The sequence below is a fragment of the Penicillium alfredii genome, assembly GCF_028826965.1.
Source record: "Penicillium alfredii strain IBT 34128 chromosome Unknown utg000007l_segment0_segment0, whole genome shotgun sequence".
In the NCBI taxonomy this organism is placed as follows: Eukaryota; Fungi; Ascomycota; class Eurotiomycetes; order Eurotiales; family Aspergillaceae; genus Penicillium; species Penicillium alfredii.
In genome coordinates, this window is record NW_026622704.1 from 2,896,837 (window position 1) to 2,916,955 (window position 20,119).

At 43.9% G+C, this 20,119-nt stretch overlaps 5 protein-coding genes across 5 annotated transcripts; 1 reads left to right on the top strand and 4 right to left on the bottom strand.

Annotated features, from left to right (window-relative positions):
* Positions 1 to 1,668: 1,668 nt before the first annotated feature.
* NUU61_005747 (MAC/Perforin domain-containing protein) lies at positions 1,669 to 2,598 on the bottom strand (the record flags this gene model as incomplete). The annotated part of the gene is made up of 1 exon (XM_056656329.1): positions 1,669 to 2,598. One exon carries the CDS (start codon positions 2,596 to 2,598, stop codon positions 1,669 to 1,671), a length of 930 nt encoding a protein of 309 aa, XP_056511942.1.
* A 3,473-nt stretch (positions 2,599 to 6,071) lies between these two features.
* tpcF (glutathione S-transferase tpcF) lies at positions 6,072 to 6,755 on the bottom strand (the record flags this gene model as incomplete). Its single annotated transcript, XM_056656330.1, has 1 exon — positions 6,072 to 6,755. The coding sequence occupies one exon, from the start codon at positions 6,753 to 6,755 to the stop codon at positions 6,072 to 6,074; it is 684 nt and encodes a 227-aa protein (XP_056511943.1).
* Positions 6,756 to 8,796: 2,041 nt separating this feature from the next.
* NUU61_005749 (MARVEL domain-containing protein) lies at positions 8,797 to 9,485 on the bottom strand (the record flags this gene model as incomplete). Its single annotated transcript, XM_056656331.1, has 4 exons — positions 8,797 to 8,926; positions 8,976 to 9,101; positions 9,162 to 9,274; positions 9,339 to 9,485. Coding segments are annotated over 4 exons (516 nt in total), but the record flags the coding sequence as incomplete, so codon positions are not given.
* A 556-nt stretch (positions 9,486 to 10,041) lies between these two features.
* On the bottom strand, positions 10,042 to 13,387 carry NUU61_005750 (uncharacterized protein; the record flags this gene model as incomplete). Its single annotated transcript, XM_056656332.1, has 2 exons — positions 10,042 to 12,844; positions 12,903 to 13,387. The coding sequence occupies 2 exons, from the start codon at positions 13,385 to 13,387 to the stop codon at positions 10,042 to 10,044; spliced, it is 3,288 nt and encodes a 1,095-aa protein (XP_056511945.1).
* Positions 13,388 to 13,659: 272 nt separating this feature from the next.
* NUU61_005751 (uncharacterized protein) lies at positions 13,660 to 14,941 on the top strand (the record flags this gene model as incomplete). The annotated part of the gene is made up of 5 exons (XM_056656333.1): positions 13,660 to 13,937; positions 14,001 to 14,094; positions 14,145 to 14,274; positions 14,334 to 14,719; positions 14,777 to 14,941. The coding sequence occupies 5 exons, from the start codon at positions 13,660 to 13,662 to the stop codon at positions 14,939 to 14,941; spliced, it is 1,053 nt and encodes a 350-aa protein (XP_056511946.1).
* Between the last annotated feature and the right edge of the window lie 5,178 nt (positions 14,942 to 20,119).

A 20,119-nucleotide genomic window follows, 5' to 3' on the forward strand; every position in this document is an offset into this window, starting at 1 on the left:
TGACCACTCTGCACTAAAACACTATTTTCTGGACCTATCGCCAAGGTCTTAGCGTGAATAAATTATTGGACATTGGACAAGCCGCATCAAATTGAGGCCCGCAGTCTTATGCCGCCATATAGTGCACATGTACAGCGGCCAAAACTTTTTATCATTCAATTGCTAAATCGTAGGATACAAGTTTAATTATTTTTTTTTACCCCTGTTGTTCTTTATTTTAATGCGGCTTGCTCAATAACAATTTCACGCTAAGACCTTGGCGGTGGGGCCCGAAAATAGTGATTGAGTATAGAATGGTCAAGCCAATTTCGAGAATGACTGTATAACTCCCCACTCTCATATATTCATTCCAAAGCCCTAGTGTTAGGTCATGTGATGTCTAATAAGGTAGAGAGGCCCATCAATCCCTGGTCTAGAACAAAACATTCTGATTTATGCACCCTTGTATTGTACGACAAACTCTCTAGATTCCCGTAGAATACCTTAAGAGTTGCCCTTGTAACCAAACAGACGGGTCCTAGCTCTCCCTCCTCCCCCCCACACTTGCTCTCCTGTTGCCTGTTGGATTTCCATCTGCTTCCTCTTTGTTGTACAGCAGCCTACACGACGGTAGGGGACTGTCCACATCAATAGCTGGCATAAACTGCCGGCCGACAGAACGAACGGAAATGTTGCCTACAAATATTGAGGCTTTACCTTGTTTACAGTGATCCCCAAAATCGCCTTGATCAGCATACACTGAGAGCTGATCATTTATTGAGCCGCCAGCATTTAATTGAGAGACTCGCCGAAAAAGCAGATTATATAGTAAATTGTTATTATACACCAAGAGACATCGTAAATCTTTGACTGTTGAATGGTAGTTTATTTTGTGAAATGCGAATTCTAATAGTAATGATGAGCGTGGTAGAAACACTAAAGCTTCATGGAAGCCATACCCTTCACATTTCGTCACGGCCACCTTCGGTTAGTGTGGCCAGCCCAATAATATAATTTATCTGCGCTAGGGTCTTGGCGATGGGTCCCGGGAAGAGTTCCTTAAGAATGTATTGGTCAAACCGATTTCGAGAATCACTGTACAAGGATGAATCCAGAGACTTCGCTTTCGTCAGTGCGGTCTGTAATTGTCCTAGCCGTAAGGAACTGACAAGCCCTAAACCTCGACAAATTCGGGCCTGCCCTGTAGCGAGGCAAGTTTCCACGTATGTGTACGCTCATTACTGTACAACTTTGGGCCTTCTGGCCTAAGATCCACGAACCCCCAATCCCAATGCTCAGCCTTCTCATCCCTCCTCGACAAAGTCACTTCTACAGGTTTAGGAGGCACAATGAACGTGAATGAAACATTCACCCAAGTCTTCAAGTAGTCATGCTTGGCGAACGCGTCCTTGGAGGATTTGTCGAGGCTGTCTATACCCAAATAGCGGGGGATGGTTTCCACAGAATTCGCCGAGATTTGATTGACTGAAGCTGAGATCGGGACGAAGACCGAGAGCTCATCCTCATCTCCGCGGTTAGGGACGATGTTAGAGCGGTTCGCTGGGCTTTGATGATATGGCCTCCAATATACGAGCTCTAAAGTTGCCTTCGTTTCTCCCTTGACTGAAACGCCCGGAGCACCGTGGATCCCCAAGGTGCGTTTAAGAAGGCGGGAGTCGACTGCTGCGTTTAGGTCTCTAGGCTTTCCCCCAGCACCTTCACCAAGCCCGAGACGACGCGCATGCTGGCCAGATAATCAAGGGCCTTCACCAGCTTGCTGGAAACCGCTCGGTGCTCCTCAATGGAGCTATTTGCCAGCAGATGGCCGATGCTGTTGATCCGGGCGTTGACCAGGTTGGTCGAAAAGGCTTTATCGAGACTGTTTGCCCATGCGTCGAACGCCTTTCGGTACTCTTCAGGGTCCGACGGTGGGTCGCTGAGGATGATGCCCGAGCCCGAGCTCCCGCCAGTCACCGTAGCCTGGGCCACACGCGTCTTGAGATAATTCGCGTATTCGTCAGATTTTTTCAGGCTCGCATCACCCTTGACCGAGCCAATCCCATTATATTCAGCGCTGACCTGAGCCTGGAAGCTCTCCTTCGACTTAGACTCGACCGAGCTATTCTCCACCTTCAGCTGGTATCGAGCCCCGAACGTGCATGAGTCAATGACATGAGTTCCCCAGTTGCGGAAGAACTGCACATATTCATTGTAAATTTCTTTTTTCACCTGCCACTCGGGAAGCCTCTTTGCGGCAGCTACAAACTCAGCGCTGACCATCTTGTCGGTGCCCTCGTGCCCCTCGAGGTCCAGGGTGAATGATGTGTGGTTCACACTGAGAATAGCATAGATTTTATTTACGCTCATGCTTCCGCTGTAACTGTACTGGGCAGATGCACTCGCAGAAAAACCGGCGTAGCTGCCACTGATTGAGGCTTCGGTGCCAAGCTCATAGGCCAACTCCGCACCTCTTGCGACCTTTAGCGAATTGGTGTGCGTCACGCGATGCCCTTGGCTTGATTTGGTGTTTTTAGGCAGCTTGTATATCTTTCCGTCGCCGAATTGTACCGGGTACGTTTCGGTCGATAGCTTGACCACGGTGCTTTTCTTTAAGTCCATGACATCAACGTGGAGGGGGTCATGTTCTATAATATGTATTCCAGGTGTCAGTGAAGCCATCCACGTGGTTGTCTATGGTAGGGAGGCCCTAGGCGACAGGATACAAGGTTGCGTATCCGCAAATTGGCCAAGAAAAGGAGGCCTTACCTCCAGGAAGCAGTGTGATGCTTTGACCAAGCAGGTTGACATCATTAAAGATCGGGGCATTGGTGGGGTCCATTGCGGTTAGATAGGGCGAAGGTCAAGACTTAAATAAGAAGGTTGTATAAGAGAAATTCACTAGGAAATCACAGAGAATCCGTTGTGTATGCCGATGATTTAGGGAATCCTCCAGATTTATACATTCCTCATGGACTGGTGTTACTCGCAGCCACTGAGGCCCTTCTCTTCCACCACCACCACGATGGCCTCGCCAACCTCGCCCGGGCCGTCCTCGACCATTTTGCACACCGCTAATGATTGGCAAAGTATCATAACATGCATCTGCGATAAAATCCCAGCTTGGCAGGCTTTTCCGACCTGACTTGAGGTATGACGGAGGTGGCGTTGAGCGATAGTACCTAAACGGGCTTTGCACGTCAGGAGATGACGGATAACGCATGCCTCAAGCCCCGCATGTTCAATAGCGAGCTAAGATTATGCTCGGATTTCGTCGACAAGCGAAGTACCAGCCAATCATCTAAGGTAAGATTTGATCTTCGAAGGTTTGGTTCCCGCAGTGGAACCAGATTTCAGCTACTCCGCCTCAGCTGAAAATGGATCGTCGGAATGATAGTCAAAATCTCAGGAAGCACTAGGGGAAGCTAGGGAGAGCAGAACTCTGAGGAAGGGAGCCGAAGAGAGAGAGAATCAAATTGTCTGTCTGTAAGGTCCGTAGGAGAGAAGAAGAGAAGCTATCTACTACCACCTACATGTGTGCTGTGGGCGGTCAGGGAGGCGGTGGAGAACTGCTGGCAGAACCCCAGTCCCAACAGTTGTGGATTAAGCATGCCAAATGTGGCTTAAGAATAGAAGTGAGCTACTTTTCCATAGATCTTCCACAGTAAAGACAACGAGGGACACTATTCCCGAAAAATTTGATACTTAAGATCTGCTGGCTTATTCTTTTTCTAGCGTGATCGTACCGCTTTGCTAATAAATAGCTGTGTCCTTTCAGTCGTCAACAACGTTGAAACCGAACTTATGGAGACCAATCGATACGTACCATATTGAGCATGACAGGCCGGGACATGGACGTAGGGAGATTAGCACCACAGAATTCGCAATTGGATCTTCCGGTGATATTGTTCTTATCACACTTAGGATATTTCATTTTCAACGAGTTTCGATATTTGTCGGTCCTAATGAAAGAGACAGAATTTTGTAACAGAGTTCAAAAAAAGGAATAATGAAGCTAGCCAAAAGACCTTCAATGTTTTTTCAAAGACTTGATAGGCAAAAAGGCTAACGAGCTTTCGGGTCTCTTTTATACCCAGGACCTTGAGAAATGTTTGTAAATTAGTGATCTGGTATCCTTCGAGGCGCGTAAGATGAAGGCGGGGAACCCTGTCAATTGGCGCTTCAGCAGGGCCTGAGCGGAGATAGATGGAGGCCGTGGGTGTCCCGCTGTGCTTTTTTGGTGAAATTATGCCACCGAGACACTGCTGTTGAGGATGACGCAATACGGGAGGACCGCACTATGGATTTCTACTTATTCGTCCCATGATAGTGTCACAAATCGACTTCTAGAGGAGGGTGACATCGACGTGAATATACCTAGAAGGAAATCAAGCTGCGACAACCCTTCTACTTCACTCCACCACCTGGCGATAAGGGTAGATACCACTACTCTGCGAAAGTTCCTGACCGTACCATCCTTCGACCCAAACATCTGCCCTAGCGCTCAATCTACGCCCCACCTAGCTATAAACAGAGTGAACACTGCTGTTGTACGGTTCCTCGTCAAGCACAGGAAAACAGAAATCAACGCCATACCCCCTCATCATGACTCGCCGCTTCACCTGGCATCTGAGAAGGGGGGATGCAATTACAGTGGAAATGTTGGTCCGCCAAACTGACCGGCTGCAGATCATTCAGCTAAACGGCTTGAATGAGGAGTCGGCACTGTCCGTGGCTATTCGTCAAGGAAGGCTGGAAGTCATACAAATCTTGCTCACGCATCGTATCGATCTCGATATCACAACCGGTGGGGCGATACGGCGCGTCAATTGGCCGCAAAATGAGGGGATATTACAATGGTGGAAAGGCTGCTCAGGGACCGAAAATACCTTGTAAACTACTGTTGAAGTTACTAAGAACCGCGACGTAAGGGAACTCATCACAGCGAAAATTAGACGAAAGGGCCACAGCAGCTATTCGCTCAGGTAAAGCAGCTCTAGCTATTGAAAAACAGAGGTAGATATAACTGCATCAGAAAGTCCATTTGGCTACTTGGCAAAGAAGAATGTACGCTGTATAATTTGCCATGATAGATGGAGTTTTCCGCATGAAGACTTCTGCCAGAGGTAAGACATGGAATTTATATCAGCGCTCTAAACTTTAGAGGCCAGAGTCATGGGCCTATATTCTATAACCACAAGGTGAATCAGCCGATGTCGATTGAAGAAGGATCGATTGAGAGTCAAAAGAAATATAAAAGAGGGCGTCGAACAGGAATACTCTTGTAGGTAATTCACTTTAATCCCGTAATTGTCGCGATTGGAGCTTCATCGTTCCCTATAATGTATACATCCTGCATGCGACCCCTGTCCTCCTGGCACAATGGCTTATTATTGCTCAGTTTTGATGAATTCTTTAAGTTTTGGCCAGCGGCGCAGGGGGTGTATTGATGCCCTAGGCATATAATTTAGCGCCGCTCGGTTCCTGCGACTATTTCCAGTTTGCTGCATGTAGATAGTTCTATCTACATACATCCATTATTCATTTCTCCACACCCACTCTCCTTCACTTCCTCAGAGTCACTATTCCGAGAGGAAGACCATGAAAACTTGGTATCCTTCTGAGCAGATGGTACCTTTTTTTCTCTTGATTTTGAACGGAAATCTTTATCGCTTGGAAAGTTCTTGGGCGAACTTGATGTTTTATTGTCTAAAAGGTGGGCTCGGGTAGACGTGTATGATCACACCACTATATGGCAGATCGTCCATAAAGTGACTTCATAAAGTGACGGAATTCGCTCCACTTTTGAAGATCTCTCGAAAATATAGAGATTAATTGTAAAAGGAATGCTCTATGGATTAAAGAATAGTGGGTATTCTTTTACTGTAAGAGTAAGTCAACCCGTCGGAAAACTAGGCCTATGATCGGCGGAGTTGCCAAAGCGCGAGAGAAGACAGTCTGTCGAAGACTATAGTGGTTGTTATTTATAGGAGTTCTGGGAAGCAGGACGGTCAACAGAGGAGCCGAAAATGGCTTCCCTCCTCCAAGGTGGTAGAGGGTGAGTGAGCATGGGGCCTTATGGCGACATCCGACGATCAAACAATGGCCGAGGGCATCACAGCCTCCAGAACCTTCTTGACCGTCTCGCGGGCCATCATGCGATCCAACCAATTCTTGAGATGAGGAAAGTTCGCCATGTCGTATCCATCCTCCGGCTGAATGATCTTCGTCAATGTCATCTGCCAGGATACCCAGGCCAGGTCTGCAAACGAGCACTTGCCGCCCACCAGCCACGGCCCATCGCCGCCCGGGGGCACCGGCTGCTTGGCCAAATAGCCATCCACCACTCCCGAGACGCGGTTCATCTCCTTGATGTACCGCTCCAGCGCGCTGGGGACCGGTTCTGGGTGGAACTTCTTGAACCAACACGCTTGTCCGTAATAGGGGCCCTGGCCGCTGGCCTGGAAAAACAGCCACTGCCGCGCATGCTGGGCGTCGTTGGTGTTCCGTGGGAAGCTAATGGTGTGCGCCATGTCGTACCGTTCGGTGAGGTACTCGATGATGGCGCCCGATTCCCACAGGGTGAGATCCGTGTTCGGATCGTAGATAGAGGGCAAACGGCCGTTCGGGTTGATCGCCAGATATTCCGGCTCCTTGACCTGCGAGAGCTGGATGGGCTTGAACTCGTACGGCAGCCCTAATTCTTCCAGAATAATAGCCACCCGCGGCGGGTTGGGGCCGCCCTGACCCCAAACTTTGATCGGCAGGAATTTGGACATGGTGAATCGCTGGCCGTCGTCCTTGGTGGGAAAACAGTGTGCTCTAGGCTGGAGATGTACAGATGAGAAACTTGGGGCTTGGGGCTTGGACTGAACTTTTATACCTTGCGCTTTCCGGGGTGGTATAAGGCCCCGGGGGAGGGGGAAGCTAGACTGGACTTTAGAGATTCTTTCATTACAAAGCTATTACTAATGAGTTCATCCTTGGCCATCGGTGTTCGGTGGATGAAAGGACCGACAGCGCAACTACGAACGGCAAAAAAAGGAAAGGGGATGTTACGAGTTGATGCTATAGGCGTTGCGTGGCCGGCCGTGTGACGTAAAGATACGGGTACGGAGGCTTACGCCAGCGCCAAGTTGACTGCCCCCACTAGACCGCGTCCCGGTAGCTAAGTTTCAGATCCCACAGGATGACAATAGGATAGATAGATCGAAGGGTTTATACGGGACGGCGTCATGGTGGATGGATTAGACTAGTGCTCGCAGATGGGATCTCGTGAGTTCCGGATACAGTTTACAGTTAGTTCCTTAGCAACATTAGGGGTTTTCTGCAACCTTCAAACGAACGAAAAAAAGATCTATGTCTAGGGATGGGGTCCGGATGCCCCGACGCTGTCATATTCGTGCCGATCACACTGTATCAACTTTCCCGCTCGTAGCCTGTCGCCCGATGGCTTCGTTTCCGACCGTCATCTTAAAGTCCGGAATTTCCGTGCTTCAGTGAGGTCATGGATTGGCGCCCACTTTCCAAGAGAGAGAGAAAGAAAAGGATACCGTTGTTAAAGCATTAGGTGGTTGCTGGGATCATGCCCTGACGATCGCGAGTAGTACCGTGTTACGCGTACCTAACTAGTCACGGTGAGTTAGTCCTTAAAGGTGATACTTCTCTTGGTAACTACGAGCCTCAAGTTTATCCTCAATCGTACTGATGCCATGCCCGGCTTTATATAGATAGATTCTATTAGGTATTTGCGAAGGTATGCTAGTTAAATATACGCTGAATAGGTTAGTACCGAAGTAGCTCTCTTATAGGATAATTATCATGAAAGTAAACTATAAATAAAACTAAAGATAGTATCTAAATAATGATATATAAATTAATTATAAAGAGTTAAATATATACGAGAAGGAGCACTTCTATATATCTAATCCTTTCTAATCCCTAATCTGCTAGGATAGATTCTCTAATCTATTCTATTAGATCGCCTATTCTATTAGGTTATATAATAAGGTAGTGCTAAAGTGGATTTATCAATTTTTTTGCTGTGGATGTATCAATTCCCGGAATCAGGACTGATTAGTAATCACTTGGCAGTAGGGAAGTATCTGGAAAGATATTGTAAGTCTTTGAGCCGTTGGTTCTGCCTAAATGAGCCGAAGATGCATAATTGTCCGTTTTGTGGAAACTGACAGTCACGAGGGTGTCGAATGCGTATTCAAGGACGAATTCCTTTATCTTGTTGAACATCTATGCGATCACGTGGTCACAGCTGCTCATTCCTTCGGCCCAATCGATCCGTGGTGCCGAAGTTTAGCCGTTTATAATAGAAGACCTCTATTATTGACTACGAGCTACAGTGCGAGAGAGAAATATGCTTTTGATAGTAGCCTTCTGCGGCATGTTTCCATTTCGGTCTGCCCTGATGGTTGTATCTTGTTATCGAGCAAATTCCAGTGTGTAATCCATCGTATCTTGCAGTATTCACTCACCACAAGCGAAGAAACATGTTAGAACATATAAGAAAAGAAGAAGCAAACTGCATAAGCTCCTGCGGCTTGCCGGTGGCTTCGGAGACAAGGATGACCGACCGAAAGATGATGCCTTATAGAAAAGGCGTCACATGCATCTTTCAACACTTTTGAGTACAGTGGGCAATGAGGCATTGAATTTTTTCTTTTTTTTTACTACCCCTTCTTTTAAAGCATATACCCCATTAAGACTTTCCTACTATGAAAAGACCTCAAGCCTATTTCATCGATCCTTTTCCATCTCTTATTGCCATATGTGAACTCCAATATAGCTCCACCTTAAATCTTACAGCAAGCCAGCCTGGTTCAAATTCCGAGCGATGCGCTCTTCAGGTCTCCCTTCCCCCATTGGCTGCATAGCCTTAGGCTTTGCGTAGTAGATATAGCAGATCTCAAAGATCAGAGCCATGAGTGAGGTGAAGCTATAAAGCATTAATTCAAAAAACCATATGTAGGTGATGGCATACTTACAACGCGATAAAAGCAAATGCTTCAGTAGTATACTTGCGACTGCAGACTGTCAATCCATTCCAGAGGTTTGTTCGACAACTAACCCGATTGAAATCGTCGGCCAGGAAAATAAAGGAAGTGAGCCAACTAGGTTTGACTGTTAGAACCTTTGAAATGAAATGACACTTTCTGCTCTAGGTTACTAACAGATATGAGAGAACCATGTCAGTCGCGATTAATGGAAGAATATGCCATTTGCGCTGCCTTGTGATGCAGCTTACAGTTGTCGCAACGGCCAGAATCACCACAGTCAACGCAGCCTGATATTTTTGTTAGCAGCTCGATGATGTTATTAGCAGCTCCTTTATCAAGTGAAAAACATACAATAGTCACAGAATAAATCACTGTAACCGTCTTCGTATCCCTTACTGCCCAGGCTGTGATTCCGAGCACAACAATTGCACTGGCGCATTGTATAGCACGGGCGATCCAGCCGGGAGCACCAAGAGGATGTGTATGGAAGCTTTGCATGATAAAGAGCTGTCCTCAATCCTGTCGCTAAAACTCGCTTTCACTTCCGAGGAAATATTTGGATAATTTGGATAATATTATGTTTTATTTCTTAGAAGTGATTGAAGTTCTGCGCATTTTCTCATTCCAAGTCTATGATCTCACCATATTGGGATGAACCCCAACATCGGACCTAGGGAAGTGTCCAGTAATATTAGTAATTTCCCTATCAGGATGGGATTTATGATTTCAGATGCTAATGATACTAGGTAAATAAAAACCTCAAGTCTTAGAAGGCAGTTGGCACGTCTTGATCAGTTGTAAAATCTTTTGGGGTTGGGGGGTGGGAGAGTTAGGGGGGAGGGAAAAGCGGGGCGTTTCGGCAAGTATGTTCTGCCCAATGCCGGAACCTATAATTACGGTAACTTTGGTGATCTACTAGAAATACATCGAGAAAAGATGGCGAGGACTTTGCCTGACAGAACTCGGCTTAGCGCGATCTTGGGTGGGTTGCTGGAAAACAAAGCGTGAGTGTCTGAGGGGTAATCTGTTTTCGAATTTGTTTCTCTTCATTATCCTACAGCCATTTCTTTTCATCAGAACCGAGGGGCTTGGGCATAATATCCCAGCCAACATTAACTCCCTCAATTGAAGCAGAGTGTCGGATAGCAGTCATTTCTCCAAAACCTGTTTCCCGAGTTTCCAAGTAGTCTTCAGGGACGTCTTTGGTGCATGTGAAGTCTTGTGTCTCAAAGCCTGACTTTCCTTCGAACTGTCCAAGAGAGCGAAGATACTTCATCACACCTGCTAAAGATACGTCAACCTGCCAGGACCCGCCCTCTGTCGCTTGCTTATACAACGCTGCCATGATACCAGAAGCCAGGAAGTAGCCTCCAGCGTGGTCTAATGCTTGACAGGGGGTGGGACGAGCCACCTCCCCAGCACCGAAGTGCTCCGCCTCCGATACGTTCATGCCGGAACACGTTTGGATCAGGGAGTCAAATCCTCGTTTATCTGACCAGGGGCCATCAGGCCCGTAGGCAGACATATTGGCACAGGTAATGTTGCGATGCTGGAAGCGGTTTGATAGAACATCTGGTGAGAAACCACGCTGGGCGACACCTCCAGGGCGGAAACCTTGTACAAACACATGAGCCTCCTCGAGTAGCTCAGAAAGTTCATTTTGGTCAGATTGGGTGTTTAGGTCAAGCTGAATTGTACGCTTGCCTCGGCCGAAGTCACGGTCCATGGTAGGGAGATCGGGAAGGTTAGGGCTTGTGACCCAGAGAACATCTGCGCCATGAACAGACAATGTCTTTCCCGAGAGGGGCGCGGCGATGACGCGGGACAACTCGAGAACACGTAAGCCGCGGAGAGCCTTATCGGGCTGCAATTGCATCGTCGAAGGCAGACCAATTGGCCCATCACAGAGTTTTCGAAGGGTGATCGGGAAATCGGCGATCTGCCTGGCCTGAGGGAGCACGTCCCACTGAGAATATGACCGAAGGGCAGAAATGACAAGGCGGTTTTCGAAAGCGGCCGTTTCAAGGTCGACTGAGCACCGGTCTCTAATTTTCTGCTCTAGTTGCGCACGAGTGGCATTCGGCTTGCAACCGACTAGAGCGAGAGCCCCATTCCGATGATTAGGGAAGGAATCGTGCACACGCACATAACCATTTGAAGTTTTGTGCAAGCCACCGATAGGCCCCCATGGTGACGGGGCGGGCTCACCGGCCAGTGTGTATAGCCTCTCCGATTTAAATTCAATAGCCGCATGTTCTAGAGGAACCGTCACTGTGGGCACAGAAGAAGCGGTGCGAAGAGCAAAGATCTGCGCAGCAAGCAAGGCAGAAAGACCAATTGAAGCCTGCGCAATGTGGCCGATTTTGAAGGAAGAGGGCAAGCCAAGACCCTTGCCAGGGAGCCTAAGATTTTCTAGTGATGCGGCAGGCAAGCCCAGAGTCGTCCATAGATATTGAACGCTGTCCGTGGCCGAAAAATTGGAGCGATCCCGAGGGGACAGGGATAGGCCTGCGTTATCAATTGAGCTAGGCTTAACAACGAGATCGGAGACAGCAGGGACGACGATGGACAAAAGGGGTCCATGTTGCTGGGTGCCCAGCGTGTCACGCTCCCCCACAGTTCCCTGCTCCCAGGGCCTGCGAATCGTGCATTTCCATGCCAACGCAGGTTCGAAAAACATATTGACGATGATATCTTCGGGTTTCAGGTGATATAGAGACGTTATACGCTCATTAGTCAGAATATTGGCGTTTTTGACCCGATCGTAAGCCTCCATAGTATCGAACATAATGTCGAATGTCATCTCAAATGGGCCTGAATTCTTGGACCTGATAATTTTGGCGATTTCCATCATTTGACACTCCCCTTGTGGCACCGGTTTAAAAGATAAGGGCTCGAGGGATTCGGAGAGAAGAATTTGCCTCTCAAGGTCAGAAAGACCAAGAACAGCGGCATCTTCAGTTGGAGAAGGGCTGTTGGTGATCGTCTTTATGTTTATCGGGAATAGCGTTGTTTCTTCACCGGCCTCGAGGTCAACGAGATGGTAGACATTGAAGCGGAAAACAGGACCAGCGGCAGTCTCATGAGGAGAGAGAGGAGACGCAAAGTTCCCGGTTGTTGCGATCTGGTTCTTGTAGGGCATGTGTAGAATTGATGCGCGGGCATTATTGGCGATTGTATATGACAGTTCCTGGGACGGGGCAACAACTTCTCCTAGAATACCAAGATCGTGCCCGACGGCGGGTGAAGGCTCAAGTGGACCCATTGTTCCGTTGCGACCATAGAAATGGAACAACAGCTGACATTGTGGTGACTTGTCTAGTTCAGGGAACAGACTTTGGGTATACTCGCGCACGTCCGCGAGAAAGGTGTCGATTTGCCCAATAAGAATAGGGTCGCGGATACCGCCAATAAAGATGGTACGATATCCCAGCTTCTCTACACCCTCTAATTTGACTTGGTAGACAGGCGTAGGCTCGAATTCGGCACCGCTGACACGCACGGTTTTCTCCGTCAACTGTTCATATGAGGCGTTATCAAGCACCAGGACTCCACCGGGCCCCGGCAGGCGATCCGGACGTGTCTTCTCGTATAAAGTATGGGCAGCAACCGAGAGAGGAGTACATCTCTCTTTTGGCGACAAGGGAGTCAAATCAAAAGATTCTTTCCGCATTGTGGCGATCATTGACCGTCCTTTGGGAAGTGCGCAGATACCGCCACATTCCATAATCTTGCCCATATGCCATGCTACGCCAGAACGTACACCGTGATAGATAGAGAGCGCAGCAAAAGGAGCTGGGTCATAGCAACGACCTCCTAGAATGATATCAGGAGAAGTTTCTAGAGCTTTCAGAAACCTTTGTGGCAAACGTTAGTAAAAAAAATGCAAGAAGAAGGCGATCTCTAGTGACGTACGGCTCAGCGCCCATTTGCGCAACGATGTCAATAGCGCGGTCGGCGCTTTCCACCGTCAATTCTTCCACCGGACCACATGGGCCAACCTTTTGACTGACAATGCGCCGCGTCAAGAGATTTTTTTCAAAGCCAGCCGAAATAGTGGCAACTTTAAAGGAAAACCCTTTCCTTGCGGCGATTTCTTGGACGATTTCGAACATCTCTTGGACATGCTTGTCGCTGCCATCGCCACCGACCGACCCAATCAGGACCTGGATCTTTTTGTGGAAGCAGGCTTGGAGAATCGGTGTCAAATCACGAATGTAAGAATCACGGCCGCAGGTCATCTTGTTTAGGCCAAGCTTGTAGGGTCCGCCATCGGTCGACCCGCTATCAACGATAATCGCCTTCGGGGTGAACTTCTCAATTCCATACCAGAAATGCTCAACCCGGTAGCCATAGCCAAGCATGGCATTGGGGGTGAGAATATTGAATTCGGATGACATTGTGAAAGCGATGAGGACTGACTGCCATGAAACAAGGAATCCCTTTTCAGGCCGTGCGTCTTGTGGTGTTCTAATAGTCTCGGTGCTCGGTAAGAAGCCGAGCGCGGAATCCTGAAAGCCGACGCGGCATTCGGCAACATTCCGACCAGAAGCTCGTAAACCTGGACCGAGGCTGGTGGTGATATTAGATACGATTCTCCTTCGTTTCCTCAATCCCACCGGAACAAGCTATTCAGAAAGTGCTCATCCAGACACTATTTGCGTTTGCAAATATGAGTCTCACAAATCTACGAACGTCCTTCCAATGGATCTTTGCGAAGTTCGGTCATTGTAAGGCTCTCGAATCCTCCGGAATCAGTGACACTGTTTCAGTATCAGCTGTCTCTCGTCCACGCTTTGACGAGCTACCATTAAAGCAGGGCGATCCAAAGGGCTCTGCTTGGGGCCTCTGGGGGAATCAAGATGAGCGGGGGACGTTGAATCTGATCACCGACGATGTCGTGCGCGCTGCTTCGGCAGAAGCTATTCATGGAAAAGTCGTTAATTTGAAGTAGTGTTATCCGTGATGATTCTCCTTCTTTTGTCATTTCCTCGTCATGCTAACGACACGAAGTCTTCCTCTGCATGTTCCGCTGAAGCCCATGAACCCCCGCCGAAAGCCATGCGCGCATACATTGATCGCCAAGGGACATGCCAATGATGACGAGGTTGGTGGCTTATTGACATTCGATAGGCCAAGGTTGCTGACTGTCACCAGCTCGATTTCAACACACAAAGCTCTAGCCACTGGGATGGACTCCGGCATTACCCGTATTCCGAAACCAGACAATTCTATAATGGGATTGTTCAAGAAGATATGTCTACCAGTCATAGAATTGGCATCCAAAGTAAGATAGCTCCGTGATATGAGACGTCTTCTGGTTTGTTGACAGGACGATCCTATCAGATATGGCAGAGAAACCGATTGTGACCCGGGGAGTTCTCCTTGATTGGTATGGATATGCACAACGAAAGAATCTGCCTCATCACCCGTTTACGAATCAGGACATTCCTCTTCGTGAGCTACTTGAGGTTTCAAGGGAGGAAGGTGTGACTTTTCGCCGTGGTGACATTCTTGTTATTCGTACAGGGTGGGTTGCTGCGTATTCGCAGCTAACAGATACCGAGAAGAAGCGGTTGGGAGGACGTGATGACCGTGCGTCTTGTGGAGTTGAAGCCACGGCGGAGGCGATTCGATGGCATTGGGAGCAAGGGTTTTCGGCGGTTGCTAGTGATACTGTGGCGTACGAGGCATGGCCGTCACCAAAACCGTGGGGTGTGTGTATGCACGAGGTAAGTGACTAGGGCCGCATGTGGTAATTGAAAGGGTGTTTTTACTGACTCGCGTAGGTTTTCCTAAGTGGATGGGGGATGCCTATAGGTGAATGCTGGAATTTGGAAGAGCTGAGTGAAACTTGTACAAAACTCGGCCGTTGGACTTTCATGCTTACAAGCGAACCTCTCAACCTCTATGGTGGTGTTGCTAGTCCGCCCAATGCTATTGCTATTTTTTAATTCGTCACGAGTGAATCGAGAAAAAGAATCAATGATGCTTGGACAAAGACGCATACCAACATGTTATCCTAACACTACAATATCATATCTGTTCCCCATAATAGAGCGAAGCACTTTTGACATTGACAATATCAAAGCAATACCAGTAGAAATCCTGACATCCGACTATTGCCAATTTGCCACCATTGCGGCAAGCCACATGGTAATATCTCAGCAGCGGAAGAATCACGGGTAGATTAACGTAACCGGTAAGCGAGTGGATCAGAAGACGCGATCGCGCCCCAACGCGTCAACTTCCTCACTTCAATTACTTACCATGCCCCCAATTCGCAGTCAAAATTCACGAAGTTCTATCGAGCAGGAGGGTAGGATTCAGCTTGCGATACAAGCCTATCAGAACAAAGAAATTCCTTCGATTCGCGAGGCTGCACGCCGATTCCAAGTACCTTATACAAATCTCCAACATCGATTGAATGGCCGACCATTTCGCCCTGAGACCCGCGCCAACAATTATAAATTGACTCCTAACGAAGAGCAATCGCTCCTACAATGGGTTCTATCGATGGATTCGCGTGGATCAGCTCCCCGACCTAGTATGGTGAGGGATATGGCCAATATTCTACTCGCCGAGCGTGGCGGGGGAGTGGTTGGATCTAAATGGGTTTACAACTATACCAATCGCCATAAAGAGCTCAAATCGCGGTATTCACGACGGTATAATTACCAGAGTGCAAAATGCGAAGATCCCCGCGTTATTCGGCCATGGTTTGAGCTTGTACGACGTACGATCGATGAGAATGGTATCCAACCTGAGGATATCTATAATTTTGATGAAACTGGCTTTGCAATGGGGCTTATAGCTACTGCAAAAGTGATCATAAGAGCTGAATACTACAGTCGGAGGTTAGTTCTACAGCTAGGGAATCGCGAATAGGTCACATCAATTGAATATGTGAATTCAACGGGCTTCGTACTCCCACCGTGTATTATCTTCAAATTGTCAAAGTACTAATAATATATATAGTTTGATAACCTACCCGACGATTGGAGAATCGAAATTAGTGAGAATGGCTGGACTATAGACGAAATTGGGCTTCGATAGCTAAAAAAGCTATTTATCCCTACGACTACTAGTCGTATTAGGGGTAAATATCGATTACTAGTTCTAGATAGCTATAGTAGTTATTTAATCCTCTATTTTGATCGATTATACGAGTAAAATAATATTATTCTAATCTATATACTACCGTACTCGTCTTATCTATTATAGCCTTTAGATATAGGCTGTTTTGCCCCCCTAAAACGTGTATATAGGGGCTTAATTAAGCGCAAAACACGGTTAAGGGTCAATTATATCGATGAGCTTGATTTCCTTGCGGTATTCCTATAAGCTCGTAAGGAAGCCTTCAAACCAGAGATTATACAAAATACATTCGCTGTAGCTAGTTTAGTACTATATAATCCCGATCAGGTTATTTCAAAGCTTAATATTCAACTTCGGATATCTACCCCCTAGGCAGTCGACTAGGAAGCTAATTGAGCGCGTGGAGCCCTAAAACGCCAGCAAATCTTAAACAATTAAATCGATAGGGCTCGTTAATCAAGGCACTACTTAAGAAACGCTCGTAAAGCCCTCTAACGCCTGCGAATATAGCTATAAATCAGCTCCTTAAGGGCTATTAGCTATTATTGTATTCTAATACAATCCTTCTAAAGGAAATCCGCGATTTACGGGATAAAAACGAGACACAAAAGTAAAAACGCAATAGAACTACTAAACGCGTAGCTCATACGGAGGGTTTTACGGGCCAAGAAGCTAGGAAGTCGATAAATCAGGCTTATAAAGCTCATAATAATCCCCCCGCGGAACCAGAATTAGACATGGACAGACCCGTCCCATGGGTCAAAGATCTTGACCCATGACCCAAACCCACGACCCATGGGTCGGGTCAATAAAATCCTGACCCGCCCATGGGTTGACCCGTGGGTTAACGGGTCAACCCATTTTTAACCTATTTTAGCATAAATTTCTTAATTAGGATAGATAATTTGCTTACCTTTTTTAATAATACACTATTGTTAAATACTGTTTTTATTCTAATATAACTTATAATTATAACTCTTTATAAAAAGAATATTATATAGTAATAATATATTTAGAATATATAATATATTAATTTATTAATTTAATACTTTAAGATAAGAATTATATTTTATAATAGGTAGATATAGGCGAAAGAAGATATTAGTTAACTATTTCTTATACTAAACCTAAAAATATATATTTGAAGTCTGTAGTAGTACTTCTACTTTTTATATAAATAAACTATATATATTAGAAACAATAAAATAGATATAAATCTAATATCTAATATTTCTTTATTAATATATAAGTATATTATAGTCTTATTTATATAAAAGAATTATTTTAAATATTTTTTCTGAATTTATATAAAATAATAATATTGGCTGGTTAGGTTAAAATTTTTTAGGGATAAAAAGAAAAATCTTAGGGTATTACTCTTACCTAATTATTTAGGTCAACGGGTTAGCCTATAGGTTAACCCGTTAACCTATTTCTTACTATCTAATAAACTTTATATATATTAGTGGAGCCTATTCTGATTGGTTATAAAATTCAGCACTAGGATAGTGCTGAATTCTACCTACTAATAAGAAATAAGTATTAGACCTATATTCCCCTAAATCTACGATAATTTACCTTAGATTATTTTTCTATATCTTGAGTCTCTCGTTATAAAAGGGTTATATAGTCCCTTTTTTACTAGATATAATAAAATATATACCTTTTTATAGTAGTCTTTCTACCTCTATTAGAACCGGGGTTTTAATCTATCTACGCGTTTACTTATAGCCCCGGTTCTAATATACCTACGTAAAAAGGTTAGCTGGTTAGATTAAAATTTTTAGGGGATAAAAATAAAAGTCTTAGGGCATTATTCTTACCTAATTATTTAGGTTAACGGGTTAATCTATAGATTAACCTGTTAATCTATTTCTTACTATCTAATGAGCTTCGTATATATTATAGTAGAGTATCTTCTGATTAGTTATAAAATTTAGTACTAGGATAGTACCGAATCCTATCTACTAATAAGAAATAAGTATTAGACCTATATATTCCTCTGAATCTATAATGATTTACCTTAGATTATTTTTCTATATCTCGAGTCCTTTATTTTAATATACTATTACTATATCTCTTCTATATCTTAGTTATCTACCTCGTACCCTCCCTCTTTTATTAAGAGTAAGGGGTTTAAGTTATCTATTTTCTATTCTAATTAACTTCTCGATACCCTCTTAGAACTACTAGAAAGCCAGTAAACTGAGCAAAGCCTCTCTCCTATTATACTACTAATACTAAAACGATCCGACGATCGGAAAAAGACCTAGGTAATTTTTGATAGTATAAATAAAGCAGAGTTTTTAAACTAGTGGCTTAATACCTAAATTAGTAGTTCTTATAATACTATAAAGAAGATAAACTAGAAAGGTCTATAATAGACTAATATATAATCGTATTTTGATTAAGTTATATATTTAGTAATAGGAGAGCTAAAGCTCCTATATAAATAATATAGTAAAGTTATAGACTATCTAGTCTATATTAAGAATAGGATAATAGGTCTCTAATATTACTAGAATCGGAGTATATACTAGAAAAGCTAAAGTACTACTAAATATTTAATAATCTAATATCTTATAGAATATATAGTATATTATATAGCTATTATTTAATTTATAGGCTAATCTTTCTTAGACTAAGAACTCCCCTCGAATAGCCTAGCTAATTATCTAAGAGTTATAGAAATAATAGTTAATTACTATAATAACTACCTTATGGCTTCTTTTTTAAACTATCGAGTATCCTGAATTCTAAGCCCTTCTTCGAATAATCTAATTATTATTATTTATCCTTAGTTTCCCTTCCTATTAAACTATATAGCGTTAAATCTAGGGAATAACCTAAGATTAATAAAAAGATTTATTTTAGAAGCTTCTATCTAAGACTAAGCTCTCTATTAGTTTTAATTATTAGATATCACTATTTTAATAAGTATTTATAGCTATCTCTAGCTATTTTATTAATATAGACTAGAATTATCGAGAGGTTTTATTTAGCTTTAAACCTATTTCTAGTATATACTCTAGATAGAATCTTAGTATAACCCTCTTTAATATCCTCTAGAAATATTAGATCGAAGACTAAGTATTTATAATAATAACTAATAATATATCGAATAACTCTATCCTTATTTTAAGTATCTAAGATTCTATTTAATTATTAGATATTAACTCTAAGATAATAATTATTTAGGTTCTATATATTATATATATAATTTAATTAAGTTTAAAGTAACTATTTAGCTAGATAAAAATAAACCCTTAGAATAAGGTAACTAAGACTATTTAGTCTAAGGAATATACTTAATATATCTATTAAAAAATATAAAAATGAGATATTATAATAACTCTTATAAAGATATATATCTATACTCTTTATTTATTAGTTAAAATACTAACCTACTTTATATTTTAGATTAGAAACCTTACAATCTTTATTAATATAAGCCTTTAATATCGGGAGTCCTTCCTTAGTCTCTAGCCCGATTACCCTCGATTAGTTCTAATTCAAGATATCTGAACTAGATAGAATTTAACCTTTTTAATACTCTAGTATATAAAATAGTTATAACTAGTCTTTAATCGATTTTACTCTAAATATAATTATCCTTATCTTAAAATCGATATAGATAAATAACGCTAGATCGACTACCTTCTTAATATTATCTAGCTATTTTTCTAATTTACTATAGTCCTTTTAAAAATAAAGGATATTACTATTTATATTATCTTTATTATCTATAATAAGCTATTTAATTATTTTAAGAGGTTAATTAGATAGTTTAGTAGAAAAAAGGTTAGATAGAAGCAATAGATATATCAAGCCCTTAAATTAGCTAAGGGTAAACTCTATAAGTATTACTTTATAATAAATAATAAAGAGCTCGGTAATATCTATACGATTAGTACTATCTTAGCCTTTTAGTATAAGATTAAATTTTTTTAAACTAAAGACTAGGATTACCTTTAGATAGATTATAACGCCTAATACTAGCGAAGTCTTAAAGATTAGCTTCTAAGCTACTAAAC